General features: G+C 46.4%; 1 protein-coding gene and 2 non-coding genes across 34 annotated transcripts in view; 1 reads left to right on the forward strand and 2 right to left on the reverse strand.

The window, feature by feature from the left end:
* Clasp1 (cytoplasmic linker associated protein 1) overlaps positions 1-25,775 on the forward strand; it is a 221,636-nt gene that overhangs the window by 60,584 nt on the left and 135,277 nt on the right. For all 32 annotated transcript variants that reach the window (XM_032914877.1, XM_032914887.1, XM_032914879.1 and 29 more), the window contains exons 3-7: positions 12,857-12,935; positions 14,327-14,430; positions 15,583-15,674; positions 17,703-17,778; positions 22,046-22,143. In XM_032914877.1, coding sequence (XP_032770768.1) covers positions 12,857-12,935; positions 14,327-14,430; positions 15,583-15,674; positions 17,703-17,778; positions 22,046-22,143 — 449 coding nt within the window. The remainder of the gene's footprint in view (positions 1-12,856; positions 12,936-14,326; positions 14,431-15,582; positions 15,675-17,702; positions 17,779-22,045; positions 22,144-25,775) is intronic.
* On the reverse strand, positions 6,407-6,535 carry LOC116911826. Its single transcript, XR_004389362.1, has one exon. It is a non-coding gene; the product is annotated as a small nucleolar RNA SNORA17 (small nucleolar RNA).
* Positions 12,180-12,304, reverse strand: LOC116911855. Its single transcript, XR_004389377.1, has one exon. It is a non-coding gene; the product is annotated as a U4atac minor spliceosomal RNA (small nuclear RNA).

The raw sequence follows: 25,775 nt of genomic DNA on the forward strand, positions 1-25,775 counted from the left end.
TCTCATGCCTTCTCCACTTGTTAGGTCAGAAGACAACTTGCAAGAATCAGCACTCTCTACTATGTGGGTCCTAGGGTTTGAACTCAGATTTTCAGGCTTGGCAGCAAGTGCCTTTACTCCTTGAGCCATCTAGCCAGCCCGTTATACACTTTCCCCACTTGTGCATCGCAATCTCTTGTGTACCTGCGTTCTCTTGCTTATCCCAAGTGTGCCTGTCCGACAGTGACTTACTGAAGGATATTTTAGGACATGGGATATCGGATTCTAACTGTGTCTTCCCTGACTTCTCCTCTGGGGTTGTGTGTAGGAAAGAGAAGTCATTTGCTGTCTAGCTTCTTGTGTCTTCCCTGTCTCCCCCAGTTCTCTAGGGTGTTTGCAGGGTGAGCTCAAGTGCTTCTATCGCTTTAATGGCTGTTAGGAAAGGTTGATAAAATTGTTTTCTAGGCTTCTTGTCTTTAACTTTGCAGCTCTGGTTACAGGGTCACAGAGCTGGACTTTGGAGCCCTTCTCAAATATGGGAGCAGGTGATAAAGCTGATGTTAAAATAGGGGAATGTCCAATGCCCCTTTGCCTTTTAAAGTTGTGTGGCCTACAGGCTGTATGGCTGTGTATTGCTGAGGACAGCAGTGAATATGGCCCAGCACGAAATCATAAAGTTATTTAAAGCATTATGAGCTCTCTCGCTCGCTCGCTCGCTCTCTCTCTCTCCCTCCCTCCTCCTTCCCTCCCTCCCTCCCTCTGTGTGTGTGTGTGTGTGTGTGTGTGTGTGTGTGTGTGTTTATTTTTCTCAAGCATGAACTTTGTAGATGATAATATTATCTTGTGATGTCAAAAGGTTGTTATTGCTTGGCCCTAAGACCTTTGGTAATCCTTCCAAAGTTCTAAGTTCAGGTGCAACAACTATGGAAATCAAGCCAGTATGCAGTCATAATAGGAGATTAATTGCTGGTACTGGACCAGGGGGATTAAGTGACAGGGTCTTAGGCAGAATGCACTGTGTTTTCTAAAACAGTATTTATACAGAATAGATAAATGTTAATTTTTTAAATTTGCTTTTCATCATTGTCTTAGGCTGCACAGTTATTTCATTTGAGATAACTATGTAGGAGTGTACATGCCTATGTTGTGACTAAGTGTGGGCAGCCTTTGGGAGTCAGTTCTCTCTCTACCATGTGGGCCCTTGGTATTGAACTCAGGTTCTCAAACTTGATAGCAGTCCCTTTTCTTCTGAGGACCCTGTGTGCCAGTGAACTCACCTTTCATTATATCTCATTCTTTCTTTGCTTATTTATTTCTCCTAAAGATGGTCTGGATTTTACATTTGAAATCATGACCACATGGGAGTAGCAAATAGAAAAGAAGCTGCCTCTAGACAGACGACCCCAAGAACACTGTGGGACAGTCACGTGTTAGCTTATGTGGTCTTGGTGATGGATGCAGATCAGGCCAGGGAGAAGGGAAGGCCAAGCCCTGAGGGGAGCTTCCATTAGAGAAGAACCACTTGTACTTGGACATGGAACGGACTGGTTGGGTAGTTGGGAGGAGGGGCACTCTGGGGGAGTGGGGAGGGGACAGTGACATAGGGGACTCTAGTTTGGCCTAGGTTGAGACCACAGTGGGGTCTTAGAAAATTCTGCTCAGGTCTGACTCCATGGCTTAGCAACCAAAAGGTGCTTTCTTCTAAGTCTGATGACATGAGTTTGATTCCTAGAACCCACATGGTGGAAGGAGAGAACCAACTCCTTGTAAGTTATCCTCTCACCTTCACATCTGCATGTGCCCCCTTCCAATAAATATATAAATGCAATAAAGTTTAAAGGACAACATTATGCTCATATTCTTAACATTTGAAAGGTAGGGGAGATGTGAATTGATCTAGAGCTACTTGGTTGCCAGGGAAAGGCACTAACGACTACAGAGACAGGTGACTCTTTTCAAATGCCGTGAGCATAAAGCCAAACAAAAGAGCATTTCCTGTCCACATTGCCACTGGCATTGAAAGAGAAGACTTAGAAACCAACACTCAACAAATGAGCCACATCCCAGGGCTAAGCACAGTGTAAGTGAAATTGGCCTGCTGTATTTCTGTGGTTAGGTTGAGCCCCATAAATAATAGAAGAGTTCGAGATAGCTCCAGTGTGGAAATGTTTCCATATTACATTGATCTGAAGATGGTCAAGAGGATGTTCCATTTGGGTTCTCAATAATTCTCTTCCTTCTCCCTCTCCTTCACCTCCTTCTCCTCTACCACCTCCTCCTCTACTTCCTTCTCCTCCTCCCCCTCCCCCTCCTATTCCTCCATTTTTAATAGAGTCAAGACTCCATTATTGTTGGAACAACTGATTGTGTCAAGTCTCATGTGCTGTTGGGGTTGTTATTGCTGAATGGCTGAGTAGATCTCTGACAAGCAGAGTATAGGAAAGGGTGTGGGAGATTCTCCTTGCACAGGAGAATCAGTCCTCCTAGGCTGTGTGCTATGCACTCAATTCCAAAATAGCTCCCTCTACCCTGGAAGGACTCATACCTTTTGGCCAACACTTATTGAACATATGAAGTAGTTGGGTATAGTCAGCCTGAGCCTGCCCACCTGCCAGGCTCCCAAGCTGAGTTCGGCTCTTTGCTGTAAGGGCAGAAAGAGAAACCAGGGGGTCCCGGTCTTAGGGTGGCCTGTTGTCTGAGCCAGAGCTGCTACTCTTCATTGTGATCTGTAGTGAGACATCCAGTTTATGTGAGAGGTAAACATTTCACCCTGAAATAGATGATAGAAGGCTGAACACAGGTCTCACTTGAAAGTTGTAGACTTCCTAGTGAAAGCAGCCTGACCGTCGGCTTTTGTGACTCTGATGCCTGCAGACTGTTGTAGATGGGTTAGTTGAGAAACTGTCGTTCTTCCATGAGAGGGGAGCAAGTATGTGCTCTAGACTCGCACGTCTCTCCTTTATATCCCATGTCATAGAGCTGGACATGGTATAGGACGGAGCCTGTAGTCTTAGTTGCTCGGTGTGCCATGTGATTTAATCATTAATTATCAACCAACGAGTAATAAATAAATTCACTTCTGCTTTTCTCAGTCTAGTACTTGCCCTACTGTCCTGTTGTCCTTGAGCTTCCTCTGGTCATGGTTGTATGCGATCAGTGCTCTGCCCTGAAGTATACAGAGAAGGGAAGGAGGGTCGGGGCATATGTTCACAATCAGTGATTCCCTCCCTCCCAGACTAACAGGCTCTGTATCTAAATTCTGATTCCTGAGTAATTAAGGAAGATGGATTCTAGAGGTCAAATACAAAGAAGACATTAATTGTTTTTCTTCCATTTGTATTGTAAAAACATTGAAAAATGCTCAAAGTAGAGTGTCAAAATCTGCACATAGCTATCAGCTGACATGATTATCAGTTACTTGTTCTGAGAATGCTGCCTAGTGCAGGGATCCACCCTGTTCAGGTGGACATAACCTTGGAGCTGAGGGTGCTCTCAGATGAGGAGTCCTTCTTCACCTTGCAAACAGAACCAGACAGTCTTCCTTTCCACCCCGGTGGCAGCTGCTAGGGGAGTTGAATTTATGTGTTTCAGATTTAAAATGTTAAGGGCTTGGGAGACAGCTCAGGAGGGCAAGCATGAAGATCTGAGCTTGGTCTCCTGGACCTACATAAAAAGAAATCTGGATGTGGTGGCGTACACTTGTAATTTCAGTGCTGGGTAGCGGGAACAGGTGGATGGCTGTGACTCACTGGCCGGCCAGCCTAGCCTACTTGATGAACTCCAGGCCAGTGAGATTCTTTGTCTTCAGAGAAGGGTGGCTAGCACCACTGGGAAGAGACACCATGATCACGGCAATTCTTATAAAGGAAAGCCTTTTATTAGGGCTGGCGGAAAGAATGGCAGTGTGCAGGCAGACATGGTGCTGGAGGTTCTACATCTGGAGTCCAGGCAGTAGGAAGAGAGACACTGGGCTTGGCTTGAGCATTTGAAACCTTAAATGCCCACTCCCAGTGATACACTTCCTCCAACAGCTCACTCCCTGCTGACCAAGTATTTGAATCTGTGAACCTGTGGGGCCATTGCTATTCAAATAACCACAGAGCCTAAAGAGTAATGCCTGAGATTTCCCTCTGACTTCCACACATTTACAGCCAGCCACACACCAAGTCTTTTCAGCCATTAAGAGTTTCCCAATGATATTTTTTTGATTTTAGAAAATTTTGTGTGTGTGGTGTGCACAAGCATGCACATGCACACACACACACACACACACACACACACACACACACACACACACATATACTTGTAAAAATTACATAGTTCAGGGGTTGGGGATTTAGCTCAGTGGTAGAGCGCTTGCCTAGCAAGTGCAAGGCCCTAGGTTCGGTCCCCAGCTCCGGAAAAAAAAGAAAAAAGAAAAAAAAAATTACATAGTTCAGACACATATGATGTCCAAGATGAAAAGTTGGTTTCTCTGAGTTGCACATACTACATATGCATTGAAGGTTTGCTTTTGTAAATAGAGCCCTTGTCTCTCTAGTGTTCTGGAGCATTAACTCTATGACACAGGCTTAGTTCCATGTTAAATGTCTTTCAGTCTAAAATGCTTCTTTTAGTACATCTTATTTTTTTATAGTGAGACACTATTATTGTTCTGTTAGACATATACATGTATATATATTTAATTAAAATTTTATTGTACTTTTTTGTGTGTATACACTCATGCATGCATATGTGTGGGTAGTGTAGGCACAAGTCTTGTGGTCAGAGGACGCTTGTGGAAGTCACATTTCCTCTTCCCACCATGTGTGTCCTAGGGATGGAACTCAGGTTGCCAGCCTTGGCAGCAGGCGCCTTTACCCACTGAGCCATCTCTCAGTGCTCTGTTATATTTTAATTAACCCCTTCCCTTAAAATGATTAAAAGATTACTGTCTGTATTTCAAGGGCAGTGTACATTTGTCAAGACTATATTAAAAAACCATAGGGGACTTAGTACAGCACTACTAATCACTGGCTGACTTTATTGGGTTGCTTCAGTGTTTTTGTTGCTAAGTGTCTTCTCTTGTCTTGAGTTCACTCTGGAATACCAGGTCAATAACTTCTTATGATGGTGAAGATGATGGTCTTAACTACCTTACTGAAATTCACTGTTATAAAATTTACTATTTTCTATAATATACAGCTCATTTTTGCATATTCACAGTTCTATAACCAATATCACTGTTTAATTAAAAATAACTAGATTTATTTGTGTGTGTATACACGTATGTATATATACATACCTATGTACATACATATACACATGCCACAGTCTGCATATGGAGGTCAGAGGACAACTTGCAGGAATCCATTCTTTGTTTCTACTATGTGAGTCCTGGGGAATTGAACACAGGTCCTCAGGCTTGGCTACAAGTAATTTACTCGCTGAGCCATCTACTGGTCTACCATTACCTAATTTAAAGTCTTTGTCGTCTGAGGAAGGAACTTCTTAGTCATCAGCAGCCATCTTAATACCTGGCAGTGGCAACCATTAGCCATTTTCCATCCCAAGTGTTTTTCTGTAGCTCTCTAGATATTTCATAGGCGCCATATAACACAGGTCCCTTTGTGTCCAGCTCATTTCACCAAGAGGTACTTTTTTCACATTGTCTTATTCATATTGTGGTATGAATCCAGCATATGTAATTTCATTATTCCCAAATCCTCATTGTAGAGATATGCAATTTTGTTTATCTGGTCATCAGTTGTTGGACATGTAGGTTGATAGGTGACTATGTGAATAGCTGTTTTGAACGCTTATATTTTGTGTAGATACTTTTCCGGTGTCTTGTTTTCTTAGGTGTAGAATGTCTGGGACAGACTTTCTCTCATGTTTAACACTGTGAATTACAGACTGCATCCTGTTACCCAGACATGGCCCAGGTGGCAGCACAGGCTAGGACTCCGCCATGGTCAAGCTCCTCCTCATTCTTAACTACAGTGGAGTCTCCAGTTCTGCCTCTCTTCATTGTGCCCACATCCTTTGCTTCTCTTTCTCTTCCATTTCCCCACCACCTACTTGCTCTTCTTAGTGGCACCAGGGGTCTATGAGTGTCTGGGGCTGTCTCAGGAGAGGTCTCAGGTGTGCTGTCCTCCGTCTGTGCATTATGGCACCAGGCAAGGGTCATCTTGGGGGGTGTGGCACCCAACTGGTGGTCTTCCCAGGCCAGCCCTGTCCAGCCCCATGATGCCAGCTTGGTGCTCATCTCAGGCTCGCTCCACTGGCCCATTCAAGTGGCCCCCGTGGAAGGGCTGTCTGTTTTGGGCTTACTCCACTCAGGGCCCTCAGTCCTTGGAGGAGTTCTTCTAGTCTGGCTTGCTCTTGGTCCTGGGAGCTATTGGGGTCTGGGTGGCACTGGACTGGTGGTTGTTAGGCTAGCTTTTTTCAAGTTAAGCCACAAATCATTCACATATTTACGGGTCAGAACACTGAGCACAGACATAGCCTATCTCCTTTCTGCCACCTACTAATGCACTTGTGACACAGCCACACCTGCAATGCTTCTAGGGCCAGGGATGGAATTATTTTTTAATGAACAAAGAAGAGGGAACAGGAGCATGTAAGTCAGAAAGTGCTCATTCACATTTAACTTGACTTTGAATCCAAGTGAAAGATGTTTTCCCAAGGGAACAAGGAAATTCATTCAGTTGTTCAGCAGATAGAGTTCTAGGTCGCGAGTAACCAGGCAAAAATCTCTGTTGTCCTGGAGCTTGTATTCTGTTTGGGAGAAAGAATCAATTTGCAAGCCACCTGAATACAGTTCACTGAACTTTGGAAAACTTGAGTTTGACGACCAAGAGAGCAGTGCACAGTGGGAGGCTCAAAAAGGACTTTTGAATCCTGTGAGTGGGTGTGGGAGGGTGTGGCCCCCATGAGCTCCAAGCTCTTTGTTGCCTCTTGGGACTTGGTATGTCTGTACAGAGGTGTCTCCCTTCACACTGAGCTCCAGTTCCTGACCTGTTGGGCCTGCTGCCTTCTTCAGCAGCCAGAGTCCTCCCATGGTCTCATCACCAGAAAGATCAGAGAATTCTGTTAAGCCTAGTATTAGCTTTTGCCTTTAAAAAAAGGTTTATTGAAGTACCCCAAAAATTCACCCACATGTACAGCCCCATTTAGGACATTCTCCATCACCCACTAAGATCCCTCATGCCTGTTTGTGGCCATTCCTCATTCTGAACCTCAGCCTAGAGAGGCATTTGTTTCTTTTCTGTGAACTTGCCTTCCCTGGGAGTTTCCTGTGAGCAGATTTGTCCAGTATGCAGCCTTTGGTGTCTTGCGTTTGTTCTACTGAGCCTTCTATTTTTTAAGTACATCTGAGGAGAAGCGTGTCACTGCTTTCTCCTTTGTTGTTAAACAGCATTTCATCAAGTGACTGTAACAAGTTTCATTTGATCACCTTAGTTCTGTCAGCTCCCTAGAGTAGATGACAGTGTTTTAAATCTGGCCTCTCTTCCCACATGGTGTGGATCACTGTAGCTCTTAAGCACTGCCCAGGTGGCTGCCTTGTGCCCCTAGCCCCTATATGTAACCAGTGGTTACTGTATGGACTAGGTCTCCTCAGAATGCCCCTCATTATTGACACCGCCCCACCTCTCCTTGCTCATTCAAGTTTGTAGCCAGCTGAGCTGCAGAGTAGCTGGGGTCTTGGGGGCTACTGAAAGTCACATTTACTGATATGAAAGCTTCAGGTTCCCATTCACACTATCTATATTTCTCTCCGTGTGTGTGTGCATGTGTGTATATGTATGTGTGCCTATGAGCATGTGCACACGTGCGTATGGCAGCCAGGTATCAATCTCGGCTATCATCCCTCAGAACTGCCTTGCTGCCCTCACCCCCTTTTCGAGATAGGGTCTCTTACTGATGCCTGCCTTTCACCAATGAAGCTGGCTGCCTGACCAGGGAGCCCCAGCCACCAACCTGTTTCTGCCTCCCCAGCCCTGGGGATACAAGCCTGTGCCACCAAACCCTAGCTAGTGGTTGCTGATGAACAAAGGAAGATCGTCCCTGAAGCTATCATCCAAGCCCCTCCCTATATACTGCCAGTGATTACTATATTAGCCTAGATCACCACAGAATACTCCGGTTATTAATACGTTGTGCTAGGCAGGTTTGACTTACAAACACTGCTTTCTAACTGCCTGACCCTGATGTCACCTGACCTCTATCTATCGTTTCGTAGCTTGTGTTGCCTCCTGTGAAGGGAGTGGGCCGATGGTGCAATGCCCTAAGTCTCTTTCCGGGAGTTACGCCTCTGAGTCGGGCAGCACCTGGCCAGAAGCTGCCCCATAGCTGTCTCCAGATGGTTCTCCAGCAAGGGTCAAACAGCTCTGACCATGGGCATCCAGGGACTCCCTAGGTGACTGCTCTGCAGGACAGTTCTGTGAGACTAGTCCTCCCATCGTGTGTGTGTGTGTGTGTGTGTGTGTACCGACCACCAAATTTACGTTTTTCCTCTTGGCTTTGCCTTGTGTTCCTAACCTTGGAATTAGAAACGAGCACATTTAAGGTGCTAATTATATTGGCAGCATGTGCCCCGGGCCTCACGGACAGTCACCGTATTCTGTATTCCAGTGTCAGTGTGGAAGGAAGAGTCTTTAACCCTGCAGATGCCCTAATAAGCATTGGAGCTAAGAAATAGCAGCACACACGTGGACACGTCTGTCCACCTGCTGGTCAGGCTGTGACAGCCTGGCTCAGTACTCAGGAAAGCAAGCTTCAGTAGATGCCAGGCAGCCACTCAAAATGGGCCATACATCTCCTGGCTGGGGAAGACCACCATAGCACCCTGAGTGAAAATGGCATGTGTGGGATGTGCTCGGGGGTGGTTAACAGAGCTATCTGTTGTCATTGGACATCGTAGCTTTAGGCAAGCTTTCTTTTCTCTTTGCATTTCATGTCTTTGTTTCTTCCTTATTTTATTCATCTGAGTAATCCTGTGGGGTGTGTGGGCGTGTGTGTGTGTGTGTGTGTGTGTGTGTGTGTGTGTGTGTGTGTAAATAAATGCATGCACATGCTCAAATTCATGTGGAGGCCAGAGGTCATTTTCCACTTTTATTTTTAATTATTTATTTAAGTTTATTCGTTTGTTTTTTGAGATGGGGGTCTCCCTGTGTAGCTCTGACTCTCATGGAACTTGCTATGTAGACCATGGTAGTCTTGAACTCACCGGATCTGCCTGTCTCTGCTAGGATTAAAGGTATTTTGCCACCATGCCCAGCTTACCTTTATGTTTTGACGTGGTGCCTCACTGATAGTGGAGCTGGTCAGTAAGATAGAGGATGCTCCTATCTTTGCCTCCTCGTGTGAGGATTACAGGCAGACACCACCATACCTGGACTTTTCTTTGGGTTCTAGGGATGGACACTGGGTCCTTGCACTGCAAGCACTTTACCAACTGAGCCCTCTTCCCAGCCCTAACCCATGCTTTCCTGCTGAGGGGAGCAGGTGCTTATGGGTACCTGTCGTGTGTTGGGCATATTAATAAGGTTCTTAGCCCGCATGTGTGCTCTGTAGAGTGGATGTATTGTAAGTGGTTCTTGGAGATGGATAGCTGACAATGGATGTGAGCCTGCTGTCCCCTGTCCCCAAGAGTTTACGCTTAGGGAGCCTGCGTGCCTTTTCAGGACCTGGCATTATCAGAGCACTAAAGAGAGTCAGCTGACGTTGGAGGTTATTGGGTGTTGCCTGGGAGGTGTCATGACTTGTCTAAGGTCTTAAGCCACCAGGAGAGAGGTAAATAGGCCTGAAAGTGCTGGATCTGCAAATATTGTGGTGGTGCACACTAAAAGTGGCCTGGGTGTAGTCCGAAGTTTGGAAACATCGTGGCTTTGCCTAGACTCCGTATGGTCTTGGACTGTGTTGCTTCTCCCAAAGGAATGAGGGATCTTATCCATTGTGGTCCAGCTCTTCAGTCTGTTCCTGTGAAGTTTGTTATTTGGCCCGGATTTTCTCCTGCCCCAGGAGCTATCATGGAGCTGTTTTTGAAGCTGTATTGCTTGTGCCTGGTGTTGTTACAGGAGGCATTCTCTTTTTACTCCCTCTAGTACTGGAGTGACCCAAGGGCGTCTATGTAAAAATAGCACTGTTCCCAGTGCGCTAGAGCTCTAATGTCAGGGTCTGTTTCCTTTCCTGGCTGTTAATGGATTTCGTTGTCTGTTATCAATCTGCATGTGAACTAGTGGCGCTCACTGCCTTGGATCCTTCCGCTGCCCTCCAGTCAGTAGGAGGGAGTCCATCACCTTGTGCTGAGTGCCTTGCTATTTGTATTTCTGGACAGATTCCCTAGGCTGCGAAGCCTTTGCTGAGGGGAAGCCAGGTGTGTCTTTGGCATACCCAGATTGTCAGGGTCCCTCTTGTGCTTTGGGAACATTTGTAAGCCATTCAGGGCTACAGCTCACTCCTGTCTCCCAGCAGACCTGCCAGTGGGACTGCCCAGTGATTCGTGGAGGGCAGCATGTACGGCTGGGATGCCGGACGGACTGACGCCAAAGGGACGGCTCTCATCTCTGACTGGACTGAGCAGTGTAGTGTGATAGTTTATTGTCTGTTCACAATAGCACCCAATTTAAACCCAGCAAGTTGTTTAGTTCAGGAATTTTTCATGTGTGACTTTGGGACTGTAGTTTGCTGTGATAGCTAAAACTGTAGACAGCACAGTTGTGGATAAAAGAAGTGTTTGTAGAATTGCTGCCGTGGACATAGGTACCCAGAGCCCTTGACCCTGCTTTACCTCCTCCGTGTTCACATCCAGAGCAGAATTGCTGGATCGACCGTACAGTTAAATTCTGTTTAACTTTTCTGAAGGCGTTTTACACACTGATCCTCACTTCGTACTCCCACCAGCAGTGTGCAGTTCCTGTTTCTTCGCACTGTTACTTCCTGCCTCCCCTGCTCTGCTGAGCCTCCCCCCCTCCCTCCCTTTCCTTTGTAGTATCCACTAGTGAGTGTCAGCTGTTCCCACTTGCTCGAGAGCGTCTGTCTCTCCTCCACTGCACACCTGCGCTTTGGGTTCCTCTAATCCTTTGCCTCCTTGTGCTGCATTTGGACCTTTCCCTGACTTCTCTCCTGTCCGATTTCTCTTGCTCTGTGTACAGTGCGCTTTCAATGGAGCCCATTCTTAGGCTCTTAATTTGGTTTATTTTTATTTTTTTTTCTTTTTTCTTTTTTTCGGAGCTGGGGACCGAACCCAGGGCCTTGCGCTTCCTAGGCAAGCGCTCTACCACTGAGCTAAATCCCCAACCCCTATTTGGTTCTTTCAAACAAACAAACAAACAAACCAATCTTTGGAATGTCATTTTCCTTTTCCCAGGCAAATTAAGAAGCTATAAAAAATTTGTTTTCACTGTGGCAGTTTCTCAGATATCCTTGGTTTTGACCTTAACAGTAGAGTCCTGGGCAGGTGTTTTTAGTTTCCCTCATGTTTTCCTTGGGATTAATCACGGCTTGTAGGCTTTAAAGAGACTGTCACAGAGGTGAAGTGTGCATTACATTATATTAAGCTTACATCACCAGCATGACTTAGCATTGTTAAGCTGACCTTGGTCACCCGACTGAGGTAATGGTTGTCAGGTTTCTGTTCTATAAAATTACCTCCCATACCTATTGTGCTCTTTGGAACAAAACCAACTAAGGAAACTTAAATCCTGTGTTTCAAAAGTAAGACCAGGTTGTTTGTTTGTTTGTTTGTTTGTTTTAAAGAAAATAACTCATAAATAGAACTATTTTTTAAAGTTGTGAGAAAAAAGGGCGGGGAGGGGAGTGGCACATGCCTATGATTTCATCAGTTGGGTGCTTCCTGTTTGAGGTCCGAATGGGCTGCTTTCTAAGTTGCAACATACCCTTTCAAGTATCTAATTCCTCCCATTGCTGGTTTGGTGTTTGAACTAGAGTAGATTTGTTGTTTGTAAACTGAATGAACATTCAAATACAGAACCCTCTAAAGGTTACATTATTATGGCAAAAAAATCTGCCAAAGATAGCTTTTTATTATATTGCCTTAACACTTTGAAGCTTGTGAGCAGTGAGAAACTGGTTTTTGGAGTACTTGCGTCCCTGCTGCCCTCTAGCAGGCAGCGGAGGAATGGTAGGTAGAACAACGGAATGTACGCTGTTGTTCTTGTCTTTAAACATCAAGGCAAGGAAAAGAGGTTTGTGGTTTTTCCAAAAATTGCACCAAGGTAAAGCAGAGCTCTAACCGATGCAGGTGTGTTGTCAGGCGTTAGCAGTACTGCCCTCACTATTCGTTCATTGGACAGTAGCGCAACCCCAAGAAAAGGATGGTTGCCTGCAACCACACGTGCCCGGCAACCAGAGAGCTCTAAGTCCGAGTAAGGTTGCGGTGACCGCCTCAGGGGGGGGCCTGCCCCAACCCGCCCGGTGTACAGTATTTTCTACGACTGCTGCTTCCCATGCTGCGTACCGTCTCTGCTTTCCTGAAACTCCCGAGGGGCTTCCTGGAGCCTGCTTGGTTTTACCCAGAAGGCCGCGCGCCACAAGCCTGAAAATTTGCATATACGCCTCTCTGGGCGGGGCCAGAGGGAGGCTCAGAATTGGCTTTTTTTTTCTTGCTGCAACCTGGTTAATTTGCATACGCCACTCTAGGATGGGGCGGGGCCGCAGTGAGCACCGCTGCCGGGGCCTCCTCTAGTTCTTGCTGCTTCAATGGAGTTCTGCCTCGGCGAGTTTTTCTTCCAAACGGTAGCGGGTTTTTCCGTGCCGAGCATCCTTTCCTGGCCAGCCAGCTCAGCCTTTCCAGTCGTTAGGCGCCCGCGGGGACCAGCTGTGCCAACGCCACCAAACTGCACCTCTGACGCTGTGCTTGTTGCTGTTGCAGGTGGTTCTCTTGGGCATGGACATCCTGTCGGCATTGGTGACTAGGCTGCAGGACCGCTTCAAGGCGCAAATCGGCACAGGTGAGTGAGCCTTGACCAGCAGACTCTCTGCTTTCCCTCCAACCCTGGACTCATCCCTCTTCATGGCCTCACTGTCCCTAAACTGGTACCTTCCCCTTCAGTCCCCAATTATTCCATCCTGCTGTGTGACCTTCGAATATGAACTATTACCACTTGAGGTTTTTATGCAAGCTTAGTCATCAACTTGATGCCAGCCAATACCTATTGTTCCCACCTCCTCCTCCAAGAAGCAGTGTTCTTTGAAACTCTTAACAAAAAAAGGACCCAGTTGGATTTTCCCACGGTTTAGATGTCACTAAATCACTGTGTTTCATGGTGGCGATGCAAACACTAAGCAGTTTTGTTTATACAATTGTTTCAGTAGAGACTCTCTCCATTCCCTTTTCTTCATTCCCTTTTGTGTATGCAGCGAGTGGGTAGAGCTGGTGTTCCAGTCAAGCACTAACCACTGAGAAACACTGTCAGCTGGAATTTCCCAGCAGTGTTCATTATCAGTGTCTATCCTTTTCTTTTTCTGTGACTTTGTGGTCAGTGTTCTTGTTGAGAAAGATGGTGGGACCCTAAAAACTTACTGCTAGGAAATTTGGTGTTTGAACCATTTTCCTTTTCTCTCCTACATTAGCTCAAGAGTCATGGATTCATTCTCACAAGAGACCTAACAGGGTTGGAATAGGCTGGGTGGGTTGGCCCATGCTTCAGTGTGTGGATGTGGTGTGTCTTTTGTATGCTATAAGTAAAATATACCCGATATTATTGAAGCATGTTGGTCTGTTACTTAATGTTTTTTATTAGCATGTCAGTTACAAACATGACAGTTCCTACTCACATCATATTTCAACTTCACCCTAACTAACTCTTGCAGTTGCCTCTCTTCCCCTCTCACTCCTGCTTGATACCCTTCCTTCTCCACTTAGCCCCTTCTACATTCCTACCTTTTTTCTCCCATGACCCACTGAGTCTCATTAGGGTTGCTCACAGAAGCATAGCTGAAGGATGTTTACAAGGTGGGTCCTTAGCCATAATGTATAATGAGAATGTCTCATTCTCCCCCCACCCCCCAGCAGTTAACTGCACATAAACCCTCGGGAGGGTGGGTCTTAGTGAGCCCTCCTACTGTAAGGCCTTTTTGTTTTTCCTTCCCTTCCTCCCCTCATTCCTTTCACACTGGGTACCATATAGTGTTGGCTGGCCTTGAACATTGCCTGCAAAGGATGACCTTAAACTCCTGATCCTCCTTCCTCCATGTCCCGAGTGCAGGGATTACCACAGTACTCACCCAGCCCTGGCTTTGGAATCACCCCCTTAGGCCAGCTGACTGCAGATCAACAGCGGGTGACCTCAGATCCAACCCAAGATCTATTCTGTCTAATTCATTTCCATCTCGGTTTCAGTGTTGCCAAGTCTAATAGACAGACTGGGAGATGCTAAGGACTCCGTGAGGGAGCAAGACCAAACTCTGCTGCTAAAGATCATGGATCAAGCTGCTAATCCCCAGGTAGGACGAGAGAAGTAGGACTGTGTGTGCAACTCCCTGGGCCTGGCTTCTCTGAAGCTGATGGGTTAGAGACTGTCGTAGAGTTTCTGTTGCTTCAACAAAACACTGACCAGAAAGCAAGTTGGGGAGGAAAAGGTTTATTCCCTGAGGTTCCACAGCACTGTTCACCATTGAAGGAAGTCAGGACAGGAACTCAAAAAGGGCAGGGATCCTGGAGGCCAGAGCTGATACAGAGCATATGGAGGGATGCTGCTTACGGGCCTGCTTCCCATGGCTTGCTCTGTTATAGAACCCGGGACCACCAGCCCAAGGAGGGCCCCACCTACAATATGCTGGGTCCTTCCCCATTGATCACTAATTGAGAAAATGCCTTACAGCAGGATCTCACGGAGGCATTTCCTCAATTGAGGCTCCTTCCTCTCTGACAACTGTAGCTAGTATCAACTTGACACAAAACCAACCAGTATAGAGATGAACATTCTTATGGCCCACAGTGCCTCCTGATATGAGAGATCTAAACACATATCCAGCAGAAGGTTTGATTTGAGTACATGAGTGGGTTGGACTTGGGTGCTGACCCTTTAGCGTATTTATGTGACTGGCTCTCCAAGTCTCTGCAAAGCGGCAGCTAGTGCTATTGGAGGAGCCAGCAGGCCTGGCTAGGGCTATGGTTCTATATGATAGTTAGCTGGGCTTGCTAGAATGGATGGACCCAGCCCTGTCTTTCAGGGTCCCACTGACCCCTGTTAGGGGATGTAGCTGGGTCAGCCAACTGAAGTTTCCCTGGGGAGAGAAAACAAGTACCGGAGTGAGCCTCAGCGAGGAGAGGTGTTCCAGACAGAAGGCAGTTTGTGTACCTACTGTGCTTTGGGCTGTACTATTCTCAGTCATAAAATGGGGTGGTTATACCTCCTCAGGGCTATGGGGAGAATCCAGTGGTGTTACATAAGTGCACATGCTTTTCATACTTTAATTGCATGTGTTTAATAAAGTAGTACCTTGTCTTATGTCAGTGTGCTCATGAGAGGATCCTGGGGGAATGGGGATGGGACCAGTTTGGTTCCTGCCAAGAGCTTTATTTTGATGACTCCTGTCTTACTGTGAAGAGTTGCAGAATCCTTTACCCTCTCACCTGTCCCTTGTCGCCTGCAGTATGTGTGGGACAGAATGCTCGGAGGCTTCAAACACAAGAACTTCCGCACACGAGAGGGCATCTGCCTCTGCCTTATTGCAACACTCAATGCGTAAGTCTGGGGAAAATCTGCAAATTCTGCTTAACTAGAGCTCGCTCTCGCGCTCTCTGTCTCTGTCTCTCTGTCTCTCTCTCTCTCTCTCTCTTTCTCTCTCTCTCTCCCTCCCTCCCTCCCTCCTTCCCTCCCTCCCTCCTTCTCTCCCTCTTTAAGTAAAAAATGGCGTCTCATGCAGCACTTCTATCTTAGACTCCTTTTGTAACTGAGTATTTCCTGAACTCCTGCCTCCACCCCTCAACAGTTGGGATTACTGGCACAGACCACCATGTGTCTGGAGAAGCACTCTAAAATTTGAATTATTTCTAGCCCCTTGGCTAAAGTTATAAAAAAAAAAACAAAACAAAAACCAGGACTACCACCCTTTATTCTGAAGTAATTGGATCTACAGGTGTTTGGGGAGAAATGTAGTGGGACAGTGCTTTTCTCCTCCGCCTGTACCCTGTAGACAGTGCTAGTGCTGTCCAGAGAGCCACAGCTGCACACAGAGCTGGGGGTGTGTGTGTGTGTGTGTGTGTGTGTGTGTGTGTGTGTGTGTGTGTGTGTGTGTGTGTGGGGGGGGGGTGTGTGTGGGGAGGGGTGTGTGTGCATATGTAGGGGGAGGGGTGTGTGTGTGCATGTGTAGGGGAAGGGCTGTGTGTGTGTATAAGGGGAGGGGTGTGGGGTGTGTGTGGAGGGGGAGGGGCACACCCACCCACTGCCCTTTTGTCTGCACACTTTATAGTCTATAGCAACCATTTGGACTCTATGCCCTTGTAGATTCTGAAGTGGAATCAAACCTGTGAGTCTTTTCAGGGTTGCCCTTAGATTTCCACTTAGTTAAACTCCCTAGAGACACACTGTGTGCCACTCATGGTGATAGCTCATTTCATTTCAGTGCTGAGTAGAATCCTTTGGTTTAGAATTTATGCTGTAGTATATAGACTAACTATGTGGTGTAGAATATTTACTGTAGCTGTAGTCCAGATTATTTAGCCGTTTATCCATTGAAGAAAATAGGGGTGACTTCAAGTTTGGGCTTTAGGAGTAAAATTGCTGTGGACATGCCTACAGGTTAATGCAGAACTGTGACTTTCCAGTTCTCTTGAGTACGAGTACAATGGCAGGGTCATTTTCCAAGCGTTTGTTTTCTTGTCTGTCTGTCTGTTCGTTTTGTTTGGGAGTTTTGCCTGCAAGTACATCTGTGCCATGTATGTCTAGAAGAGGGCACTAGATCCCTGGGACAGGAGCACAGATGACTGTGAGCTGCCCTGTGGGTGCTGGGCATTGGTCTGGCTCCTCTGGAAGAGCAGCCAGTGCTCTTAACCACTGAGCCATCCCTCCAACCTTCCCCCCCATCCCCCCAGTTTTAGGCTTTAAAAGAAATAATTTCCAGAGTTCCCTGTGCTGTTTTATACTTTGTATTCACAAAGGGTGTCTGTGCCGTCAGCCTTGGGACAGAGAAAAGTGGCTAAGAGGCTGGAGCCTTGCCTAGTGCTTAAAAGTGCTCACTTCTCTTTCAGAGGACCTGTTTGGTTCCCAGAACCCACATCAGGTGGCTATCAGCTGTCTATACATTTCCCCTTAGGGGACCTGACATCCCCTTTGGTGTGCATACAGACATGCATGTAAATAAAAGTAAACCTCAAAGGAGGTGACAAGCTTGATGCCCCAGTATAGCAGTGTGGAGTCGACTGCCCTGCTGCCAGCCGTCTTGGCACTGTTGTGTCAGCAGCACTAACAGAGTGTCTGCAGGCCCCTCCACAGGGGACCCTGAAGGAGCTTAGTTGGGTCCACTGGGTTTGGCAGAGCAGGAAGTGTGGCCTGACACAACAGAGCTAGGGTCTGAGGTAAGCCTGATGCCAAGGCACAGGCCCTGGTGTACCGGTCAAGGCCAGGCCTGAGCACCACAGATGGATGGGCTGTGAGGAGCTTTGGAGCCACCCTGAGCAGAGGTGGGAAAGGCTAATCATTTCTTGGGGGTGGAGGAAGGGCAGGCCTGTGTATCTTTCTTCCCTCAGTCTCACACCCGCCTTTCATTTTCAGCTCTGGGGCCCAGACTCTAACACTAAGCAAGATCGTGCCACATATATGTAACCTACTGGGAGATCCCAACAGCCAGGTGAGTGGGAAGAGCTTGTGTCCTGGGGTGCATTCTGGTGTGCGTGGTCAGCAGGCGGGAGACCCTTCTCTCTGTGGACCTCTGATTGTGATGAAAGGATTTAGCTACCCACTGACGTTTGCAAAGTATGACAGACAGCAAATAGAGTGGCCACTCCATACACTCCACAGAGATTCTATGTACCGAACTGTACTTTATAGTGTACCACTTAACTGGGAAGGCGGCTAAGAGCACTTGTTCTGACAGAAGTTCCAGTTCCCAGTACCTCATGGTGGCTCACGACTACCCACAACTCTGTGGTGCACAGTCAGACGCATGAGCAAAACACTCACATACATGAAATCAATCTAAACACTAAAGACAAACCAAAAGGAGCTAACAGTGACCACAGCTGTTTCCAAGAAGACACCTTCACTTCGCACCTCAGGCCTTTGGCCTTGTTCTCCATCGTTATTTTCAGGTTTAGAAGTCCCACCTCACTCACCAGCCTCCACTGTGTGCTGTGGGAGAAACTTCACATGATTAGCACAATCCTTCATTCTAGATACATTGCCTCAGTTGACTTCATGTTTGATATTAGAGACAGCGTGAGTATCAGTTCAGGAGAATATTTCACACTTTGGACTACCTGACCAAAACAAAAAGCCTGGAGTGAACATGTGTCCTGGCCTTGCACAGTTGACCCTGGGGGACACGTGGGTCTTGAGCTTGCTTCCCTGTGAGGGCCATAGCGTGTGCTTTCCGAGTCTTTGTGTGAGTGCTCTGGAGGTGAGTGGGCCCAGCTTTCTAGGAGTCTCCTCAGCCTGAGGCACACATGGCATTTGCAGAAATCCCACCTGCAACGTGGAATGGGGTTTCGAGACTCCCTTAACTGTGCTGTTTTAAATAAGTGACAAACTGACTTGCTGTCTTGACGTGTCTTCACAGTATTTGTACGGGTGTACTTCCATACCGGGTCCTGGGAGTCCTGATTAGGTAACACGCATACATCCGCATAGCAACAGTGTTCATTCCCCAAAGGCAGGCACTCCTAGGCTGGTTCTCAGTAGCAGCAATGCAACTTAAATGTGAAAAGCATGTCTTTAAGTGGGATTGTATCTAAGTGCTCTAAGCAACTATGGTAAAGATTCTGTAAATTCAGAAAAGGTGCCATGCCGGTGGCACATTCCTGAAGTCTCAGCACTGTGACACAGACAGGTGGATCTCGGAGGTCAAGGCCAGCTTCTCTACGGACTGGGTTCCAGGTCAGCAAGGACTGTGTAGGGATGCACAGTCTTAGAAATAAAGATCGGGGACTGGCGAGATGGCTCAGCAGTTAGGGACAATTACACTCTCTAGAGAACCTGAGTTCAGTTCCTAGCACTCACATGGCTGCTCACGATTCTCCATAACCCTAGGTCCAGGTGATCTAGTGCCCTCTTCTGGCCTCCAAGGGTTTCAGGTGCACACAAAGTGCACATATGGAAGGCAAATCACTAATACACATAAAAATTTCAAATTACAAAATAAATAAATATAAGGCAAATGAAATGATATTTTTAAATAAAATGTGAAACTGTTAACAGACTGAACTTTAAATTACCACTCTTTACCCAGAATCTGTAGGCACCTGTACCGTGGGGACTACCTGCTGCACACCCTGCCGTAGTAGTTTGAGCTGTAGGCCTTTAAAAAGGAAATCCTTATTGCATGTTTCTATTTATCTCTGTCATCTGTCATGTGAAACGTGAAGCTGTTACTTAAGGGTCGCTATTAGTCCCTGTGGTAGACAGAATCCATAGGCTGTGGATTCTCTACTACACACTGAGAACCCCACAGTCACATCTGCCTTTGGAACAGCCTCCTACACTCATAGCACCCTGCACCCTGCACTCACACTGCACCATCGAGGAATGTCTGCTGTCAGCCGTTTCCCTCACGCCGGTTCACTCAGCCGTCCACTGTTGTGTCATTGAGCTGCTGCCCAAAGTGTTATCAAAAGATTGGCCTTTATTTTTATTAATGTGTATGTGTGGGTGTGTGTACTCATGAGACCCTACCCTGAGGAGTTCAAATAAGGATGTTGCATGCTGGAGTTATAGCAGTTGTGAGCTGCCTGACATGTGTGTCAGGAACAGAACTCAGGTCCTTCTGCAAGAGCACACAGGTTGCTCACCATCTCCCTAGCCCCAGCTCCAAACCTTCATTTCCCCCTTAGAGGTCCTGCCCTCCCTGCCTCAGGGTGAGGCAGTAAGCGTTTGAGTTTTGGTGGCTTGAGCATGAAAGGAATAACCTACAATTGCCTGGAACAGGAGAGTTCGTGGCTACCATTACCTGTCATGTGACACTGGGTCAAATGTCAAATGGGAACAGGAGCAGCTGCTGGCTCCCGACATTTCCCCTTCAGACTTTGTCTCATTGCTACATGCCAAATCTAAAACCCTGCTGTCTCCGCATCTCTTCCTACCTGGCTTTCCTGCCAGTCTGTATTAACATTTATTATTTTCCTTTTGTTTGCCAAATTGTAAACTTACAGAAGAGCCTGAAGATCGACCAAGCGAGCACTGTCTGCCAGTTAGCGCTCGGGCAGGTCTGTTTTACACCTGCTGGGGTGTTACATATTTGCAGGCCTGTATTTGTTTTCTGAACCTTTTAGAAATAGTATTTTTACTCCAGAAAGTTCAGCAGATCATATAATACCAAAAGTATTTCCTCAAAATAAATGCATGAATGTATAAAGAATACATAGGTGGAGGTCAAAGGACAACTTGAGGGAGGCAGTTTTTCTTTCTGCATGGGATCTGGGATCAAAGTCAGGTTGTCAGAGTTGGTAGCAAGCTACTTTACCTGCTGAGTCATTTCACTGGCTCCACATGCCATTTCTATGGTAAAGAAATTTAACACCAATACATCGATATTTATGTGTACTCCATAATGAGGTTTCTCCAAGAAAACACCCCCGTCCTGTCCCTTACTCCTCATTTTCACTGTGCTGTAGTCGGACCTTTGTGTCTGGCCAGAGTCATACTTGTATCCTGACACCTGACTCTTCTGAGCACTGACATGAGCCCTCCATACCTCCTCCCTACAGTGTGTGTGTGTGTGTGTGTGTGTGTGTGTGTGTGTGTGTGTGTGTGCATATATAGGTGCAAATGAGGTGGGGCATGCATGCATGTGGAGACCAGAGGACAACTTTGATAACATTCTGCAGGCACTGTCCACCTTGTCTTTTGAGATGGTGTCATGGCCCTAGAATTCAGTATGTAGGCTCCACTAGATGACCATTGAGTCCCACGGCCCATCTGTCTCTCGTCCCAGTGCTGGAATTGTAAGTGTGTGCCTACCTGGGTTTTCGACGTGGGTTCCAGAGGTCACCTGGGTCCTCGTGCCTACAGGACCAGCTCTTTACTCAGCATCCTGCTCCTACCTTTCTGTTGTGATCTTTGGTATTAGACAACATTGATCATATCCTGCCCTCTGTTAAGAGTAGCATTTGCGTATGACATTTCTTCTTTTTAGCATTGTAAGCTCCTTGAACATAGGGCTCTTGCAGCAGGCGCCAAGCTCACTTTTTGTTGCTTGTCTTAATCTCCTCAGCCATGAAGCTGATGCTTTATATCATCTCCTTATGCAATGTCTTAGTTACTAAGACACCATAACCAAGGAAACATAAAAGAAAGAGTTTTTGTGGGGATTACAGGTTCAAAAGGTTAGAGTTCATGACTATCATAGCAGGGAGCATAGCGGCAGGCAGGTGGGCGGGCAGGTGGGCAGGCAGGCACTGGAGCAGTAGCTGAGAGCTCATGTGTTGATTCACAACATGAGGCAGAGATTGAGCTAACTGGGGCTAGCGTGGGCTTTGAGAGCCCACCCATGTGACATCACCCCTCCAACAAGACCATACCCCTCAGTCCTTGCAAAGCAGTTTAACCAACTGGGGGCCATTCTCATTTAAACCACCACATATCTGATGCTCTTCTTATAGCATAGTTTCTTGGTTTTTATTTTGAAAACTCTGGTTTCTTGCCATCACATGTTAAAGAATGGGGAGGACTTGGGGACCTGCGTAAAGAGTTGGGGATTTTCTTTTTACAATATTTGAGGTCATTTTATGGGAGTGAAAACATGCACATGTGCCCTTGCTTAGTCTGGCATCTGCAGGGATTGTATGCATGGTTGGACTGGTGAACTGGTGATTGGTTGGGTTGGCAGAGAGTGTGCTTGATTCTATCAGAAGGGGTTGGGGAATGGCATGAAGCACTGGCGAGATTTGTTCTTTTATGTCTAGGTTCGAGATGCAGCAATAAACAGTCTGGTGGAGATTTATAGACATGTAGGTGAACGTGTGAGGGCAGACCTCAGTAAGAAAGGACTGCCACAGTCCCGGTAAGTGTTCACTTTACCATTTTCTGCTTAAGACAAAATTGTAAATGTATTTATTTGTATCTTTGTGTATACAAGTCTATGTTGTTTTTGGAGGTTTGAGGACAGCTCACAGGAATTGGTTCTCTCCATTTCAGCACTGGGTGTTGAACTTAAGTGTCAGAAGCGAATGCTTTTACCTGCAGAGTCATTTTCACTGGCCCTTAAGAAATTATTTTTTTAGTTAATTAATTTAAAATTTTAAAAATAACTTGTTTAACATTAAATATTCATTTTATGTATGTTTTTGGATACTTTTCCTATATCCCTTTTTCTTCTCTTCAGGTTTCATTCTTGCTGTGGTAATTTTACTGAAAGAATGCATGAGTATGAAGCTGGCTGTAAGTCCTTTCCACATCGGACTTCAGTGAAAAGCTTTTTAATTTGTTCCTTCAAAAATAAGAAAGTGTGTTCCTTTTAAGCCCGAGAACCTATGTTTGAGCCTCAGAACTCACTAAACAGTTGGATGTGGTGGTGTGTGTATAGTCTTAATACTGGGGAATTGGAGACAAGTAGATCTTGTCAGCCAGCCTAGATGAATTGAAGATCTCTAGGCCAATGAGACTCTGCTTCAAAAAGCAAAGTGGCTAGCGCCTGAGGCATGGCGCCCAAGGTTGACCTCTAGCTTTCACAGTGGCCCCCACCCTACCTGCCTGACCCCACCATCCTCAGATGACTCATGCAGACATCTGGCTTTGTTTATAGCTGTCTTAATTACTTTTCGGTTGCTGTGATAAAACTGACAACCAAAGCAAGACAGAAAACCAGGAGGGCAGACTCTAGGTCTTGTAGGTTTACTTCTGATATCAAAAGGCTTAGATGCTTCTTCCCTTCCAGATTGTCTGACTGTATAACACGTTTCTGTCTCTCTCTCTGTCTCTGTCTCTCTGTCTCTCTGTCTCTCTCTCTCTCTCTCTCTCTCTCTCTCTCTCCCTCTCTCTCTCTCTCTCTCTCTCTCTCTCTCTCTCTCTCTCTCTCGCTGTTTCTGCTTTCTGTATACAGCTCTCCTTGGCAGACATCTCATGGCCCTTGAGGTCTGCATGCAATTTGCTTCATTTCCACAGTGTCATACAGTAGCCTCTCTAGGATTCCATGCAGGGAATCCACTACCACAGGCCTAGCCTCAGCAGCTTTACTTAGCCTCTGAGATGCTTCCACAGCCCCTTTGCGTGACTCTGGTGCCATGTGACCAAGTCTTTGAGGTTCTGCCACCTGCTGGAGATAGATCCTGTCCTAGTCCCTGAATTGCATTTGCATAAACTTTGATTTGTTGTTGCTCCTAAGGAACAGGTAATTCCTTAGGCCTTTCTCCCTGACAAGTTTCAGGGCCGACTAGATGGATCTCACCTTGAGGATGTCACTCCCTTTATTCTATCTCCTTATTCTTTTAGCACCAATCAAGGCTCTAGCATTAAGTTTCCTGGTGCTGTTTTTCTCTTCAAACCATATGTTTTGCCCCCACCCCAACCTGTTCTTTTTTTTTTTTTTTCCCCCCCCCGGAGCTGGGGACCGAACCCAGGGCCTTGCTCGTGCTAGGCAAGCGCTCTACCACTGAGCTAAATCCCCAACCCCCAACCTGTTCTTTTTAATTGTAAATCTACATAAGAGTGATCACTAATAACTACACATCAGAGTCAATATTAGGCTATCTTGAAACCTCCTCTGCTAACAAAATCAGTCCAGAACTTTTCAGTTTAGCCTCAGGCAATTCTTAGGACAGGGCCAAAAAGCACCTCTTTGCCAGATATCACAAGAATTGTCTCTAGCTAATATTATTTTCAGAAATGTCTTGAACTGGACCTCCATAGTTCACATTGCTCTTAGTACTGATATTTTCCAAGCTTCTGCTAGGATGACTGACCCATTAAGTTCTGCTTCTAGCATTCAATCGTTTTCCTCATCCAAAGCCCCACAGTCTTCTCCATTCCTCCAAAACTTAACATGGTCAGGCCTGTCACAGAACTGGCTCACATCCTTATACCAGCTTCTGTCCTTGTTCCTTTTTTATTGCTGTTCCAAGCCAGCACAAGTGTCTTAGAATTTCCATTGCTGTGAAGAGACACCTTCACGATGGCAACCGTTATTAAGGCAAACATTTAATTGGGGCTGGCTTACAGGCTCAGAGGTTCAGTCCATTATCATCATGGTGGGGAGCATGGCGGTGTGAAGGCAGACCTGGAAGAGAAGGAGCTGGGTTCTACATTTGGATCAGCAGGCAGCAAGAAGAGAGTATGACAAGGACCTGGCTTGAGCACTTGAAACCTCAAAGCCCCATACTTCCTCCAGCAAGACCATAACTGGTAACTGTGCTACTCCCTGTGAGCTTATGGGGCCGCTTTACTGAAACCACTTCAGTGAGTAAGACAGCTTATAAAAGAAAGCATTTAGTTGGGGCTCGTGGTTCCAGGATTCCAGTCTGTGACCTTGGTAGCATGGAGTAGAGGGATGGAGGACGGATGGACTTGGCAGCAGACATGACAGAAGGCATGGCACTGAAGTTGACAGCCTACATTTGCAGTTTGATGGGAAGCCCATCCCCAGTGACACACCTCCTCCAAGGACACACTTTCTAATCTGTTCCAAGCATTCTGTTCACTGGGGACCAAGTATTCAAATATGAGCCTATGGAGCAATTCCTATTCAGAACACGCAGTGTCCCACACCTTTGCAAGGTATTGGCATTGAGACATTCAGCTCTCTTATTATTTTGTAGTTCTGTATTTTATGTGCAGCCAGCACCTACAGCAGCAGGTCTTGAGTCTGATTGAGTTACTGAAGCTATTCTGCCTGTCTATAAATAGCAGACATCCTCAAAGCTTAGTTTTCTGTTCTGCAGTGTCACTTTCAGCGTATAGAAAGATGTAAGGGAAGTAGCACCTTACTAAGTGCCTTAGGGTTTCGATCGCTTCAACAAAATACCACGACCAAACAGTAAGTTAGGGAGAAAGGGATTTATTTGGCTTATACTTCCACATTGCTTTGCTGTTCATCACCAAAAGAACTCAAACAGAGTGGAAACCTGGAGGCAGGAGCTGATGCAGAAGCCGTGGAGGAGTGCTGCTCACTGGCTTGCTTTACATGGCTTTCTCAGCCTTTCTTGTAGATCCAGGACCACCAGCCCAGGGATGGCACTACCCACCACACTCCCCCATTGATAACTAATTGGACAAATGCCTTACAGCTGGATCTCATGGAAGCATTTCCTCAAGGGAAGCTCCTTTCTTGGGGTGTTCTTCTGCCTGGTTGTTGAGTTCATAGGGTGTGGTTGAAATGACCACACTACACAGACCTCACCCCTTGGAGAAACCTACAGTACTATTATCACAAGTACTGTTTGTGACTTGGTCTCTTCCAAGAATGTAAGTAATACTCATCCTCTTCCAGAAACTTCAGAGACAACCAGATGAAAGGGATACCTCTGCCCTAACTTGTAAGCTTCCTGTCATGTACCTGTCATGGCAGAGGGTGTGGCTGTGACACAATAAAGTGGTACCCAAGTCAGGGCACACCCTGGCAGCCTGCTCGGTGAGCCTCTTTATGGGCTTGCCCAGCCATCTAAGATCTTTGTTGCTTTAAAAAGGAAGGTGATGGAAACA

Source organism: Rattus rattus, chromosome 10, assembly GCF_011064425.1.
Source record: "Rattus rattus isolate New Zealand chromosome 10, Rrattus_CSIRO_v1, whole genome shotgun sequence".
Lineage (NCBI taxonomy): Eukaryota > Metazoa > Chordata > Mammalia > Rodentia > Muridae > Rattus > Rattus rattus.